This window comes from Vicugna pacos, chromosome 6 (assembly GCF_048564905.1).
Source record: "Vicugna pacos chromosome 6, VicPac4, whole genome shotgun sequence".
NCBI lineage: Eukaryota > Metazoa > Chordata > Mammalia > Artiodactyla > Camelidae > Vicugna > Vicugna pacos.
Genome location: NC_132992.1, coordinates 55,888,242 through 55,905,568, shown reverse-complemented (window position 1 = coordinate 55,905,568; position 17,327 = coordinate 55,888,242). Strand labels below are relative to the sequence as shown.

The 17,327-nt window shown below is 37.5% G+C and overlaps 1 protein-coding gene across 1 annotated transcript; it reads left to right on the top strand.

Annotated features, from left to right (window-relative positions):
* Positions 1 to 1,724: 1,724 nt before the first annotated feature.
* Positions 1,725 to 14,573, top strand: CNIH1 (cornichon family member 1). The gene is made up of 5 exons (XM_006199763.4): positions 1,725 to 1,940; positions 6,298 to 6,366; positions 10,302 to 10,414; positions 11,499 to 11,642; positions 13,664 to 14,573. The coding sequence occupies exons 1-5, from the start codon at positions 1,860 to 1,862 to the stop codon at positions 13,689 to 13,691; spliced, it is 435 nt and encodes a 144-aa protein (XP_006199825.1). The 5' UTR covers positions 1,725 to 1,859; the 3' UTR covers positions 13,692 to 14,573.
* Positions 14,574 to 17,327: the final 2,754 nt, after the last annotated feature.

Sequence of the window (17,327 nt, the reverse complement as noted above, 5' to 3'; positions counted from 1 at the left end):
AATTCTATCCAACACAGAATAAATCTTTGTTTTGATACGTAAAATGCTACCCTTGAATGAAGTAGAAATCTGCCTTCCTTAGATTATGAGTCCTCCTGGATGAATACTGGCCAATGCTGCATTTTGCCATGCTTCTATGGCCTGTAGTACTGAATACGTCTTTTTGATGTCTTCCTTTCTCTCACCACTGCATCCAATCAATCAAGTCCTGCTGAACTTATCTCTTAAGTATTATCAAATATATTCATTCTTTTCCCTCCCAGCTTCCACAGCTTTAGTCTGAGCCACAGCAACTTTTGCCTAGATCATTGCTGTGGGCTCCTTGCTTCCAATCTCACACTTCTCTAATCAGGGTCATCATGTATAGTTGGGCAGTTTGTATACTGCAACAGGTGGCTGATCAAGGGGCTGAAGTATAGCCTGCATTCTTGTGCCTCGGTGTGGAACTCTGTTTATCTGGAGAGAGTACCTTTGTAATTTGCACAAAGGCATCACATAATCCTGATGGTATAGACCTGTGTTATCCAAGACAGTAGCCATTAGCCACATGTGGCTCTTTAAATTTTAATTAATTAAAACGAGTAAAATTTAAAGTTCAATTCTGCAGTCATTCTAGCTGCACTGCAAGTGCTCACTAGCCACATGTGGCTATTGGCTACCAGATTGAACAGTGCAGATAAAGAACATTTCCACCACTGTAGAAAGTTCTGTTGGACAGCACTGGGTAGACTCTGCTTCTAAACCATTCTCTATACAATTTGCTGGTGTGAGCGATCTTTAATGCAAAGCTAAACATGTCCCTCTTCTGCTTAAAAGCCTTCAGTGAATTCCATTTCCATCAGCAGCGATCAGTTAGCCAGTAGTGAACCAATTTTGTGGGTCACAACCAACATTAAAAACAAAACAGCAAAAAAGGATAGAAGGGCAAGTACTCATAGATCTTTAGTATTGTTTTGTGAAATTTTTGTTATATCCACATTTTTCTCTATATCTAAATGTCCATTTCTCTGTAATTCAATGTGTATATAATGTTCTGCTGTTTTGCAATGAAAAAGTCTTATTGTATGTGGTGAGCGAAACAGTGAAAAACATGGGCCTACGTCTGAGCTCCTTAAGCAGGCATAAGACCCTCTATGATCCGAACCCTTGCTAACCCCTTTCCAACTCTCAGCACTGTCTTGTGCTATACTCCTCTAATTCAAACTGCTTAGGTGGTTTCACCTAAGACACTGAGTTATTTTCCTTTCTCTCATCTCTGGGCCTTTGCTCATGTTGGACCCTCTCCTTAAACGGGTGATCCTACCGTCTCTGCCTGGACAACTTGTACTCATCATGTAAGCCTCAGCTTAAGAAACATCTCCTCCAGGAATCCTTCCCTGAACGCTCAAGGGCTGGCTGAGTGCCCTTCCCTGACCTTTCATAACAGGCCGCAGACTTCCGTTAACAGGGTTATAATACTGTAATGATTTATTTACGCATTCGTTTCCGGAACTATACTAACTTCTTTCAGTGAAAGTATTATTTTACTCTTCTTTGTATCTCAGAGGAGAAGTACAGCGCCTGCAACATACTAGGCACTCATTCAATAAATATTTGTTCAAAGAATAAACGAACGAAGAAAGCAAAATAAACCAATCCGCTATGCAGACAATGCCAGTGCATGGCGGACTCCGGCCATGGGAGGGCGCCGGTGCGCCGGAGCTGGTGCGCAGGCGCGCTGGAGGGAGGGCGCCGGGGAGGTAGGAGCGGAGGCATCGGTCTCGGCTGTGGCCGCGGGAAGTGAATGATTTTACCCAGAGGGCCCTGCGCTGCCTTTCTCCGCTGGCACCGGGGCTCCTCCGCGCTCCTCCTCCCCGGCCATGGCGTTCACGTTCGCGGCCTTCTGCTACATGCTGGCGCTGCTGCTCACTGCTGCGCTCATCTTCTTCGCCATTTGGCACGTGAGTAGCCGGAGCCCGGGGAAGGAGGGCGAGGTGGCGACGCAGCCTGTTCTCGCCCTGGGCCTGCGGTCGGGGCGGCGACGGCCTCCGGGAGGTCCGCACGCCCGAGGATGGCGCCGGGCCGGGGCGGTGCCGAGTGGCGAGGGGTTTACGCACCCTCCGTCCGCTGGCCTGGGGCTGCACGTCCAGGAGGAGCCGAGGTGTGCGGTGGCCGGATGGGTGCGCTGCCGTGTCCCGGCGTAGGCCGCGCGCGCCGCTACTTCTCCCCCGCCGGGTGGGGCGGCCGCTGTCCTGACGGGCCCTGCGGAACGCCGATTCGCTGGCCGGCACCGCATCCCCTCATCCCCTCACCCCTCAGGAGGATGGCAAGGCGCAGAGGGGCGTGCTACGGGGATGAAGCTTGCCGAATTATCATTTAATACAGTTTGCCTTTGTTTTCGGGTGTCCACAGGAGGATGGCCATAATGAGATAATTACAAAAAATACTTTAGATGAATTCCTAACTCTACTTTTCAACACTTGTTGGGTGCTGTTTAAGCAGAATTCCGCCCCCCGCCTCCGCCCCCGGATTCTTGTTTCCTGGTGAACTTTGATGCAGGTTAAATTGATTGTTGACCACATCTCCAAACTTTTCTCATAAATCATACTCTGACCATCAGTTTCTTTAGAGACAGTCTTCCTAGCCACCTCTATATTTAGGGCAGCTTTATTTATTAGAGGTAGCTTTAATTTGGTTTTGAAAATGCTCAGAAACCTTAGGCTTCACTAGGGCTTTTTTTTTTTTCCCTCCTTTTACTCACATCATGTTTCAGGACAGAAGCACATCTTTATTGTTCCCTGTAAGGAACAAATAAGTTCCCTGTGAAATAGTTCTACAAGAGATTTTTAAGGATTCCTGTTTCTCTGACACAATAGACTTTTGGAAATCAGTTTTCATTAAAAATTTATCTTATATTTGCTCTGCCCTCCCATATTCTGGTACTTTCTGGAATATTGGTCTTAATTTGAATGTTTGGGCATGTTCACTCATGTAAATTTTAAGTCACTTTTCATCATACCCATAACAAGGATTTGTTAAGGAATATAAAGGGGAAGAGTGATTATATGGCAGCAGTGTCTCAAATCCATTCCCTTTTGCTAAAGAATGTGATTACGTTCATGATTATTTTAAACCAAACTGCTTATGTAGTGGGGAATGCTTCTGTAGGCTGTTAAGTAACTGCTCCCTCAGAATGCTTGTCAGTAGGAACCTATTACTTGAAAATCATTTTAGGCTCTTTGATAGACTAAAGACAATAAATAAAGATAGGTTCAAGCACAGTTCCTCCATTAAACAGCAAAAGAAGATAATTTGGGATACAAACTAGCTCCGCCTTAGTAAGCCTCTGATGAAACTGAAATGTGTAGTTTTCTGCCATCTGTGGATGAGGATTTCAGTCATTTCCTGCTTGATGGGCACTCTTTGTTTTCTGAGATGAGGATTCTTAGAAAGCTGTGGATGGCTTACATTTTGAACTTGGTTGTGTTTGGTTTAAGGAAAACCTGAATGGAACTTTAAAAAAAAAATTGGGTAATTTAGTTTCAGCTTTGAAATGAATATGTGTCTGGGTGAAGTAGATAAATTTAAGCCCTATTATAGAATTAAAAATTTGTTTGTACTCCACAGATTAGTGGCGAGCTTTTGTCCTTAGGGATTGCTTAGTAGTTTAGAGGATTATGCGTCCTTTGGGAACAAATCGAAAATTCTAAATAAAGATACAGTTTTAATTTTTCTATTAACTATGTAACCATCAGTTTATTTTCTTAGGTAGTTTAGGTGTCTGTGAGAAGACTCATTTGGAAATTTCAAGTATAAATTTAAAAAATCCTGTTTACATTAAAACGCTGTATGGAGGATTTTTTTGTGCTGATGGTTACATCAGTCAGTTTAGTCCTAATTCATGTGATTGTTGCTCTGTGGAGAAGAGAGATGGGAGAATAGATTTGTTTGAAAACTAAAAATGCAGAAGTCATTCCCTAAAGAAGTGCATCAAATTTAAAGGTATCCTGAATTGTATAGTTTGCTACCTTTAGGGATTTATCTGTTTTATTGTTTTTGCATTTCTTTGGAAAAGTTTGTGAACATCTTTGTCCAGACACACAGTCAAAAAAGATTTGAAAACTACCAGTGTAAGAATCTTTTCAGAAGAGTTTTGGAAACTCTAGCTTATAGCACTCAAACAGAAACCCATATAGCAGCATGCTATTCAAAGGTCATTTGAAATCACATGAAGAAAACGTCCCGTCAAAAAAAAGTTTTAAAGCATAGGTTTTGTACTCTGCTGTTAAATTGGACCTTGTTATAGGCATTAGTTGCATTTGTAATCACAGTCCTTGCCTTAAACTTTATTACTAAAATGCATTGGGAATATGTCACAGCTGATGTCAGGTAGTTGACCAGTAATGTCCGTAAGTAATCAGAAATTAGTATCTTCCAATCATACATTTATACTGTTTATATGTGTTAGGGGGCGTTAGCAAAGAAAAATGACTTTTGGTGAGTTCTGTAGTTTTTTTAAGCATAGGGCTGTTTTTTCTCTTTTTTTCTTTTTTCTCCCTTTTCATTTGGTAAATATTGATTGAACACTTAAGTATGTTCTAGGAACTATTTTAGGCCCTGGGACATAGCAGTGAACACAGCGAAAATCTTTTCTCTCATGGAACTTACTTTTTAATGTTTAATTATTTTCCTTCTATTTCTATTTTCCTTAGAATTTTTATTAGGTCAGACTGGTGAATTTGTAAAAGTCTAGAAATTAAAAAAACTCATCTTTCTATGAAGCTAAGAATTTTAACAGGGAAATAATCAGCATATTAAAAGCTAGAAATAGGACTCCACTGATCACTGGTAATATTGAGTAGTCCTGTCTAGCATATAAAGATGCTAGTGCTGACCCACCAGAGGAAAGGTAGATTACGGTCTCTGTCCCCTGTGTGACTAGTGGCAGCAACTAAAATAGCTCCCCCATAAACTTGGTGCCTTTGGCTTCTTCTTTTGACACTTTACACCAGTAAGTGATGTGTCACCCTTACTTGATTTTTAGTGCATTTTGACTTTGAAGTTCTGTTGTTAAAGCCACATTTTTTTCTCAAGAGTAGAACAGAAACATTCTTGCTTTCTTTTGTTTAATAAATGGTATGGTTTTATTTATTTATGTATTTATTTCTTTATTTATATTAAAGTGTAGTTGATTTACTCTTACCGTGTAAGTAGATGAGATCCTTCTCCCCTTACCACATTTGTAACTGTTTTACTCGTCATACCATGAGAAGCTGGCCTTAGTTGGGCTTACCCTTCTTCGGGCTTCAGTTTGGTGACCACATGAAAGAACCTGCATGTGGTAGGAACATGCAGATCAACAGAGGAGGTCAAATTGGTCACCTTTGCTTTGGTCTTGAACAGGGCTGCTCTTGCCTATATGGTGCCTTTAGGTGAATTAGAGCAAGATGCCTCTTGAGGCAGAAGAATTAGGGAAGTCCTCCCTCCTGAACAGACATAGTGCCTGGGTGCAGAGCCCATGCAGGGTGCTGGGCAGCAGGACCGGGCTGGTTTTGAGCCACCACCTGGCCCTTTGTCCAAACTGCACTGCTGTGTGGGGCGGTCCTGGCCATGAAGTTTAGTCATTTCTTAGTATTCCTCTATTTTGAGGCCATTTCTTCCATTTCCAGATTGAAGCAGTATGTGTTTGGGCAGAAATGGGAACAAATTGAAGCATGTGAGTCCATTTCTCCTGTCCCACTGAACACTGTAACGAGGGAGGGACATGCACAGGTGATTAAAACACTTTCTCCTGAGGGGCACACAGTCTAGTGGGGGACACAAACCTGTACATAAACCTTTTCTCCAGTGTGAGAAATACCATCCTGGTAGCATTATAAAGCCCTGTGCTATGTGGAAATTAGACAGGCGTGCAGTTACTTCTGCCCAAGGGAGTCAGGGAGACATACATGGAGGAGCTGACATAGGTCAAGTGTTCTTTAGGATAAAGAGGAGTTTCCATAAATAGTTGTGGGTGGGGAAAGATTTCAGGAAGAGAAAGTAACTTGAATGGAGGCATTGAAAAAGTTGAATACTGAAGATTTTTACCACCTTGATAGCAGTTCATTTTAGTGATAATATAAAAGTGTTTTCAGTTCTTTAAATGTGATTCTTGTTATTTATTATAACATACTTAGTTTACTGTAAATTGGTGCTTGTGATGTTGGTACACTTTTGCTTTTGTTCTGTTAACTTTATTCAATTATTATTTGATGGAACAGGTTTGTTGCTGGCTTGTTATTAAAGAGAGAGATCCTAACTATTTTATTTTTATTTCAGATTATAGCATTTGATGAGCTGAAGACTGATTACAAGAATCCTATAGATCAGTGTAATACCCTGAATCCTGTAAGTTATAATATGTTTTTCTCTAGATTTTTAAACTGTTTTTGCTTTTAACTTGATATAATTTGAAAATGGCCAATATTCTCAGTATCATGATATATTTGTACTTTATAAAGTAGGCAGAATTTTAAAAAATATTCTTTTTCCTGTCCTGCTTGACTATTCTGACTATTATTAATCTGCTGGTGATCTTGTCAGCTGTCATACTAACATTCTTCCAATCTGCTTTTTACATTGTCGGCCAAAGACAGTTGAAAAGGTCAAAAAGATTAAAAGAGTCAAAATTGCATTAAAGGTGTGTACTGCTTTTTAGTTTAAATGTTTTAATGCTACATTCATTTCATGGGGAGGGTTAGGGCATTTGTATTTGTAAAATGTTCTGTTCAGTGTGCTTGTTCATATGCCTGTTGAGGTTTATGATTTCATGAAATTTCATATTTTATGCAAATGTTTGCTTGCTGGCCCAGTCAAGTAGGGAAAGCTGTTAAATGCTCATGCATTTAAAAAAATGTTATAGCCATAGGCACTTTGATATTAAATTATTTGGTGTAGCGTTTGAAAGTTGGTTAACATAAAATGACTTTAATAGTGAAATTATTTTTCTGTTGGGACTTTTCTGAAGTCGTCTGCAGGTGGAGTCCTTGGTATCATACCTGCTTTTATCTTTTGGTTATGTCTGTTCTGGAATTCATTAATTTACTCTTACAGCTGATGTTTATTCAGAACCTTTTAGGTGAATAGCTGTGCGTATTGTTAGGCTCTGGAATCTTGCAGTAATGCTGACCTTTGACTCATGTCAGAATTTTGTGGATAACAATTTATATGTAAATCCTACATAGTGTTTCTAAAACAGATCTGTCCTACACTAAGTTCTGACCTCTGATGGGTTTAGTTAAGATGTGGCCCCATTGTGCTTAGGGGTTTTGTATATAATTTTGACTTCATTTAGTTTAGTCATTTAGGAAGATTCTCCTTTAGCCTGTAGGTTTAATTTTTGCCTAATTGGTCAGAAACTGAAAGGTTGTTTGTAAGAAAGCAGTAGGGATGTCTTTAAGAAATAGAATATAATAATTCACCTTTAAAAATTACGTAATGAAGATGAAAACATGTATAGACTTTAGTTACGAAAAGCTATATAATGCGCTAGCATGCTAGAGGGACTTTATTTGGAAAGGGTCTATAAAATTAGTTTGCTACTTTATCATTGTTTCCTAGATAGATAGATAGATAACTAGGCATGATGGAATAGATTTCTAGTTTGTCTTTAAGAACTGCTACAGTGAGACTTGATGTAGGTACAATTAAAATTACTAACTTTTCTGTTTCTCTGCTCTTATGAAGCAAAATATGAGATGAATCTGCTTTCTCATTGGAAAGTAATAATGTTCATTGTAAAACATACTTTTGAAATTGTTACTGAGAAATTAAGAAACTGACATTTCTCCTTTTGACAGCTGTTTATTAATAGTATTCTATCTTCTTTGGCTTTTCATTATTTCAAATGATGATGATAATAGCTGAAATCAGATGAGGGCTTTCCTGGGTACTAGACTCTGTGCTAAGCATCTTTACTTGGGTTGTTTTATTCAGTTCTCATGACACTCCTGAGAGGTGGGTATATTACACTCACGAATAGGAGAGTAAACCGAGGCCTAAAGAGGTTAAAGCACTTTTCCCAAGGTCATCCAGCTAAGGTAAAGCCAGAAATCGAACCCAGACAGCCTGATTTTTAAGCTCAAATTCTTGTATTTTCCTAATTTACTATAAATTTAAGGACTAATTTCATTTCAACATATAATGTGTGATTTCTGGCTTTTCTTAATGGAAAGAAATTCTCACTTTGTGCTTTGGACATCCTAATGCTGCTGTGGATTGCAAGGAAGTTTCTATACCAGCACAAGTTGTGTTTTGGACAGGGTGCCGATAATTGGCTTAACAGCAGTGCATCTGACAGTTTTCCCTATTGAAATTTGTTTTGACAATTCTGTCAAAGTATGGGGGAAGAGAAATACCATTATTTTTTAAAATGTGAACCTTAACTAGAGAATATTATGATTTGCATGTTTTAAGTACTGTCATTTCAGCTGTATTTGCATGAAGTATTTTTTTTGGATACTAGTATTTGTGTAAATGTTGGTTCCTAAATGGAATAATTTTGTGCCACTTAACGGGGAAATTTTGTCATTAAAGAATGACTGGAGAGGACTGGTCTTTATAAGAGATGCATTATTAAAATTTCTGGACTTTTTTGAGGAGAAGGGAGGGAGTGTGGTGTTTGTTTCGTATTAGAACTGGTAGAGTTGCAGATTTTTATTATCAGTCTTACTAAAGAATATTGTTTAAGAGCAGTAGGGATCATGCTTTCAATATCATTTTTTCCTGTATGTTAGTCTGGAAGTGTGGCCAGTTGTATTGTTAGGTATCCGTTGGTTTTAGAAGGCTGACATAGACTTACTGTATTTTAAAGAAAAGTCTTATAGTTTAAACTACTATTGTAAACAGCAGCTCTAGGGGAACTGCTAATTAAATGTATATTCTTCTTGGTTGTAGTCTTTGCATTTCAAAGATTTTCCTATGGATATTTTCTTGTTTTCTTGAAGATGTTTAACTTTGATCTTAATTAAATGCTGGCTTAACAGTTCATGTTATTTACATGTGTGTTTATATATATATGTGCAGAATTTATCTTTTGTTATTATATTGCTTAAATTTATAGAAAATATCTGGTTAGTGGTGTAGATTAATTGGTATTACTGGGATTTTATTTAAAATGGTACTCATTAAAAACTTTGCTTTACAGCTTGGACTAGAAAAACTAATTTGGGAATATTAGAAAATGGGCTTGAATATGTAGTATATTACTTCTACAGCTCTAGTTTCCCCTCAGGAAATACCTGATGATGTTGAGGATTCACATAATTTTAATTTGGTAACAATGTCGGCACATTTGAGAAATTGGCTTTTCAGCTAATAACTTGTAGGAGCTCTTTGGCTAAAACTTGCAAAGAAGGGTTTTGGTATTTTTACTTAACAGAGTCATTAGGCTGAGAGCTTCAGGATGAGAAAGATATTTTAAAGTAAAGCATGAACTCTTGATCATTTTATAAAAACATTTTGCTTGAACTAATTTTTCCTCACTTAATACTACCTACTATCAAAAGATGTATCTGGTTTTGAGTTCTGAGCTTCTACTGGTCTGCTGTGTCTGTAGCACTTCCTTGGAGAAAGCAGGCTGAAAGAACCAGGCCATGTAAGAATGGAGCTCTGGAACCGGAGAATTCCTGTTTCATGGTTCAGATCTCAGTCTTTTCCCTCCTACATTGCAGAAAGCACATTGTTTTCATCTGTGCATATAAGTGTTCTTTCCCCCCTGACTGTGCTGAGATTATTGGCTGTTGGCTTTCCATTGAAAAATTACTTTTGTGGTAATGTTATGTGGTTTGCTAAATATTGTATATGTAGCATCCCTGGTTTCTGTTAAAGGCTTAAAAACACTGATGTTTAAACTTCTAAAGGGAAGTTTTGTTTTTGTGGATTTTTTAATATCATGTTGCATGTGATCAGATACTTCATATTTGTATTTTTATCATTCTTGAATGGTGGAAATAAAAAATATTCCAAGTGATTAGCAAATAACTATGTTTGAACAGTCTGGGTGGTAACTTCAATTTAACTGGTTGCTGTAAGAATTCAGGTTTTAAATTTTAAGTTATATATTATTCTTTTAGTACAAGCTATATCCTCTGGTCAGTTTGCTGGTAATTCTGCTTTTGGTTGAAAGTTAAATATGAAAGTAAAACTCAGTAGCATCTTTGATTTCTGATTCTAAGAGAACAGTGATTTTTTTTTTATGGAAACTTAGTTGCCACCTCCTTTCCAAATTAGCAGTTGACTTAATGCCAAGGCATGTTGATAACTGGCTTGTGTTTTTCTTCCAGCTTGTCCTTCCAGAGTACCTCATCCATGCTTTCTTCTGTGTCATGTTTCTTTGTGCAGCAGAGTGGCTTACACTGGGTCTCAATATGCCCCTCTTGGCATATCATATTTGGAGGTAATATTTAGATACACTTCTAATACTTTTCCTAATTAAATTTTAATTATACTTTGGTTGATATGGTTATCACATGCTACTCACCTAAATGAAAACTGAAAATTAGTTGGCATTTATTTTTAAAACCATGTGGATGAACAAATAACTGTTTAATACCTCTTGTGAAGCTTATGTTACTACTCTTTAAAGGACTTTTTAAAAAATGAGGTATAACTTGCAAACGGTGATGTGTGCATGTTTGAAGTGTACAGCTCGGTAAATTTTTATATATGTTTACACACCTGTGAAACTACCACCAAGATTGAGATAACACAGCAGTTCCCGCTCCGCAGGAGAGTCCCTTATGCCCCTTCTCAGTCAGTTAGCCCTGTACCTCCCCAGGAGGACCAGTGATTTGCAGCTTAGATTCATTTTGTCCATCTTTGAACTTCATGTAAATCAAAATGTATGGTGTGTGTCTACTTCCTTCTCCATGTTTACTTTATGACTTTAAATTTGGTTATTTATAGAAAATACTCATATTTCATAACTTCTGAAAGTTATATCTGATCTGTACAGAGTGAGAGTTTTTTGTTTTATGTAGGCGTATCACAGTCTCATTGCTGTTGATTTTAGGAAATACATACTGAGGAAATATTTAGGAATAAAGTGGTTTCACATCTATAACTGGCCCTGAAATGGCTCAGAAAAAAAATGTATGTGTATTTAGAGAAAGAACAGACAAGAGAAGGATAAAGCCATGTGGTAAATGTGAACATTTGGAATATCTTGGTGAAGTGTTCTTTATGTTAAAATAAAAAGTTGAAAGAAATAAATCATACTTCCTTTTACAGTTATTTTTCTTGGATTTCTGAAAGTGTAGAAGAGACCAGATGTGACTTGTTTAACTGTCCTGTTCTCTTTAGGGTTTCCAGTTTTAAAATAAAGATAATAAAAGAAAGGAACTCCACTTAGAACTAAAAATATGCTTCCCTATGTGGACTACCTCTCACTGTAACAAATATTATTTGAGAAGGAAAACACTCCTTTCCATCCTGAAGGTTAGCTTCCATTCTGAGTGGCTAATCAACTGTGTTTATTACAGGTATATGAGTAGACCAGTGATGAGTGGACCAGGACTCTATGACCCTACAACCATCATGAATGCAGATATTCTAGCATATTGTCAGAAAGAAGGATGGTGCAAATTAGCTTTTTATCTTCTAGCATTTTTTTACTACCTATATGGGTAAGTTTAAAAAATAAAATGAAAATACGATTTCACTTTACTGCCTAAAAAGTTTGCAGGCATTATGGTCTGAACGCCTTAAAATCCACTTGAAGAATAACTCAGTGTCTTGAATGGTGATAACTGCTAGTGGTGTGGTTCACACCAGCTAATTCACACACATCTGATAAACTGGTACTTGTCAAGGCAGCCAACTGGTGTGTAGTTAGAGGCAGAAAGTTGGGTCAGGGATGCTGCTTCCAAAGCCTCAGTCAGTGAAGAACAGTCCTCATTCTGCATGGCAGAGTGATGGCATTGAGAGGATATGGCCATGTGACGATATAAAAAGGCTTTTGCTTGGCTTTCACATCTGTCTTAAGATTGTGTTTAATTTTTCCTTTATCATTCTTCATAAACTATTCTCTGCCCTTTATTTTCTGGTTTGCATGTTCCAAATGGGATGAAGGAAAGAAACAGGTCTGTCTTACAGGATGATTATTGATTTTTCTCTCTTTATACAGTGATGGACTCTTACCATGGTTCCTCTTGGTCAGGGTTTCTTGGCCTTGGCACTGTTGGTATTTTGGGCAGGATAAATCTTTGTTGTGAGGCAGTCCTGTGCATTGTAGGATGTTTAGCAGCAACTCCGGTCTCTACCCACTGGATGCCAGTAGCATCACCCTGCCCCAGTCATAATAACCAAAAATGTCTTTGGGCATTGCCCGATGCCCCCTGTGGGGCAAAATGAGCCCTAGTTGAGAGCTACTGTTCTAGGTGTACTCTAGGTGGAGTAAATCGGCTGCTTATTGACACTGGTAGTGGACACTGGCAAGTGTTGAGTTAAAATTTTTCTTTAAGCTATATAAATACACTTTTTTTATCTTTTATTGATGAATATATTCAGCTGGAGGGCTTTCCACCTGATTATCAAAGTATGAAGAAAATTAGCTAAAGTAGATGAAAGTACTGTAAAAATTAAGCTTCTATTCTCTCTCCTTTTTGTTACTTGAAAACTCGGTATTAAATGGTAGGCTTATATTTATATTTCTTGTTGACATCATGTAACTTTCCATTATGGAAAAGGATGAAGTGCTAGATTGAAATTTATGAGAAATGTATTTTTATGCTTTTAGAGATTTGTGAAAAGTGAGTGTCCTTTAGTGCATCTACAGGTGTTCATACATGAAACAAAGATAGTGAAAAAGTTCTGAAAAGTGAACTTCCATGTGTCCCTTGATTTGTTAATTTTCGTTTTTTTAAGTTTCCATAATAAATGTCTGGAATAGTGCTAGCATATAGTAGGCAATTAAAACATATTTGTTGTAAGAAGGAAAATAAATGAATTGTTGAATAGATGATAAAATTGGAGATGTCGAGTTGTGGGAAAATGTTCACCAGGAGATGTCATTCATTTCTGTTTTAAATTGTCTATCAAGTATGCTCACCTCCTTGCTTTGTATTTACATTTAGATACCCATGCTTTTGAACCACGCCTCTCCCACATGTTCTTCATGTAGGGTTGCCCAGCAGCCTAAATCAAATGGTTATTGGCTTTTATTTTGCTTGCTTCTCCCCTTTTCTTTTTTTAACTCTGCTGCTGTTGCCTGGAGTGTTTCTCTAATGGGGAAATTCCTTAACTGATCATTCCTTCTGTAAAATGGGGATAATGTTGGTACCTACTCTGCTTCCTAGGAGGTAACAGAAGGCCTGGCATAAAGTGAGCCCCTGGAGATGCTCACTCCTGTTAGACACAGGGTGCTGTTTTGGATTGCTTCTCTAAGCTCTGATCCCCCATTAAGCTTTCAGCTGTGCTGTTCTTGCTAAAATTGGAAAGGAAATAGGGGACAACTACAGCACATGCACTGAGCCAATCCTACCTTAGGCAAAAGTCCATAAATGCAGATTAAAATCATATTGTGAACAAGTTCTGTGATGGTGTGATATCACCAGCTAGTTTGCTATATAAAGCAGACTCAACTTTTTGGTTTTCTTAGTTTTATAATTAAGAATGTTTGAATTAACAGCCTTTTTCTTTTTTTCAGCATGATCTATGTTTTGGTGAGCTCTTAGAACAACACTCAGAAGAACTGGTCCAGTTAAGTGCATGCAAAAAGCCACCAAACAAGGGGATTCTATCCAGCAAGATCCTGTTTCCAAGAGTAGCCTATGGAATCTGATCAGTTACTTTAAAAAATGACTCCTTATTTTTTAGATGTTTCCACATTTTTTGCTTGTGGAAAAACTGTTTTCATATGTTATACTCAGATGAAGAATTTAAATGGAATTACGTATAAATTAATATAAAATGACACCTCTGGTGTTGACAGGTTTGAACTTGCACTCCTTAAGGAACAGCCATAATCCCTTGAATGATTGCATTAATTAGTGACTGTCCTTAGTCCATTGGAAGCTTTCATTTATAGGAACTCATAGGGCTCATTTTGGTTTTATTGAAGTGCCATTTAATTATAAATTAGCTGTAGATATCAGGTGCTTCTGATGATCTGAAAATATATATCTGACCTGTAGGAAACTTCGTGGGTTTCCTGTCTATCATGTAGGTGATTATATATGGATACATTAAAAAAATAAGAAGAGTGGGATTTTTTTCCCTTCGATTTGAAATATCCCTGTATATTGCATGAAGGAGAGATTTCCCTTATTTCCACCAGAGTAATATACTTGCTTTAATTCTTAAGCATAAGTGAACATGATACAAAAATATATGCTGACTTACTTGTGAAGAATGCATTTAAAGCCATTTTAAATGTGTTTTAATTTGTGAGACACTACTTATTAACAAATTGGTTATTATACTTAACTGTTCTAGTCTGGTGGTAAAGGTATTCTTAAGAATTTGCAAGTACTTTAGATTTTCAAAACTGAATGAGAGAACGTTGTATAACCATCCTGCTGTTCCTTTAGTGCAATACAATAAAACTCTGAAATTAAGACTTTTCAGTGCATTGTTTTAAAGATTACAAATAGCTATTTCTTAAACTTGCTTATTCCAAATAAAGACATATCGCTGTCAGTTTTTTAAAAAGATAGTAAAGTATTACATTTTTTTTTAATACCATGCTTGGATCTACAAAGGAAAACTTTTAAATGGTTAAGCACATTACCATATCTATTGTCACTGGTCAAGATTCATAAACACTGGTGGCACAGCACCATCATTTTTCTTACCAATTAAAATTTTTATTTTGAAACTTAAAATGTTTAAAATATTTTTTTCCTTTTTGAAACAGTAGGTTTTAAGGTAAAATGTGACAAATTTGTGTTTTTGCTGCTGCTTGTAAAGCAGGTAAATTATGGCTTGTGTGTTTTCATAAGCATTCTTGTGCTTTATTTGGGATGAGGAAGTTAAGGCAATTGAAAATAGTGTAAATGGTTCAAAGTTTCTTAAAGGATCAAAGAAAGAAAACCAGTATACATAGAAACTCCACATAATGATCAACGGAGTTTATGGATGTGTTTGTGGAAGTCTTACTCTAAGTACCACTTGAATTAGATGCTGTTTTATTCTCTACTAGTGAAAAAATGCTTCCCCACCTTTGGGAGAGTGGCTGTTACTGTTTTAAGATTGGGTAATGGGGGTGAAAATGTTGAAGAAGAGGATGTAGAACCAGAAGAATAAGGAGAGTCAAACCATTTCATAATGAGAGGAGCTTTGTAACGACCTTATATTTTGTACTCTGGAGAATGGCTCGAGGGATCTGACTGTTCATCAGTTCATGTAGTAAATTGTTTATTGAGCTCTTGCTAGGCACTGAAGACTCATGATCTGAGTGTAAGCAGCCATTCAGTTTCTAATCCACTCGATTGTAGCAGCATGCATTCATTTTTCTTTCTTGTTCACAAGTACTTTTGATCATGAGAGAGCTGGCCAAGTCTTCCATGCTTCAGATAGGTTTCCTGGGGCCATTGCTTTTGTATTCTTGCCAAAGCATTTTTCTGAGTCCTTGCTGTCTCTTAGCAAACACCACTTCCCTTTATAAGTTTTAACAAACATCCTTTTAATAATGTATTTCACAATATTCTCCAGGATTAATGCAAGGTTTACTGCTTGCAATTTGTAGAAGCCACCTTCTCATGCTTCAAAAATCAGATATGTCGTCCTTAGCTGATTCTTCAAAGATGGCTTGACAGTAAGGTTCATCCATCTCAGTAGTAGGTTGTTAGTTCCTTGTCATGTAATTGATTAGAAGGTTGGGGACCTGGATGCGCTCATAATATCTACTCATCTTTACCTATTTCAGTGTTTTATGAAATTAAGTCACTTACCAAGACAAAGCACAAACCTAATATTTGCATTTGACAGTATCCCGCTGGTTCTCTTCCTTGCTCTGAGTTTAATTTCTTCCCCCATTAATCTGGTTTAGGCGCCCCTAGCCATCTTCCTTTTTTTCCTGCATGCCCAGCTGGAACTTAGTTAGCCTGGGTTTGTGATCCTTTCCAGCTTTAGTCAGACCACCCTGTGCAGCCATAGCTGTTTATTTAGGATTCTTTTTTCCTTTGTTATAGTTACTTTTGCTATTGTGTGTTTTGATTTATCTTTAAGAACTTTCCAACCCTCTGAAACCATGAGTGTAACACACTGTGGCTTATGTCTATATCAGCAGCCCTGTTGCTGTTGGTCCTACAGATCCTCCATTAAAAGTCCTATGTAACAAATGTAGTCTATTTAGCAGTTACTCATTTGAATAATAGTGTATCATGGCAATATGTCCTGTTAGTGCTAAGGAGTATAGGGGTAGAAACTTACTTAAATGTCCGAATCTGAATTTTATTAATAACATTTGATGATTTTCACGATATTTAACTGATAGTCACTCCCTATCCCAGGGTAAAGGAGAGTTGGGTCACAGGCTGCACATAAACTGCTAATTTGTTTGAAGTTTGAATTGCTTTTCATGGGAAGTGGGTAGTGATAGGAAATGACCAGACAATCCACTTCTGACACGTATCAGGTATTAACTAAAGCATTTGAGAAGCCTCATGGATTATACCATGAGTTGCCAGACCTACCAGTCAAGTTCAGATACCCAGATAATGAGCTTACACAAAGCAACAGAATGCATGGCAATTTGCAATACGTGTCTTTTTGAAAGCCTGTTCGGTATTTTTCAGCTTGAGGATCACTCATGGTAGTAGCTCTCATAGAGCTCTTCTCTGCTCCGCAGATCAACATTTTGAAAATGTCAGATAATTGCATAGAAAGGAAATAGAGATGTAGATACACTTTGAAACTAGCAAGTTGTTTTCCTTGGTACAACACTTTTCCCCTCCAGTTATGTATTTATGAACAGTGTTCATGGAATATTATTGCTGTAGCACCAAGAGTGGCTCCTGTGGGTTCCACACACCTGTAGGAGGGTGGGCTTTCACTTTAAGTATGGCTCCATCATAGCAAGTGTGATATATTGAGCCCATTAAAATGACCTATATTTAAAAGTATGTATCTAATCTGTTTACATCATGTAACACAGATGTGCATCTCTCAGTAATCAGCTGTATAGTATAATTGTAAATCAGAAGTTTTAACAGCCAATATATTTTAGAACAACACTTTTCAAAGGGGAAAAATAAAAATATCAATATGTTGTCTAGCATTGTTCATGAGAGTACCCATATTTGGATACTGTTAATGTTAATCTCAAATAATTTAAGCTTTTTTGCTCAAACCAGTCATTGATCTGCGGT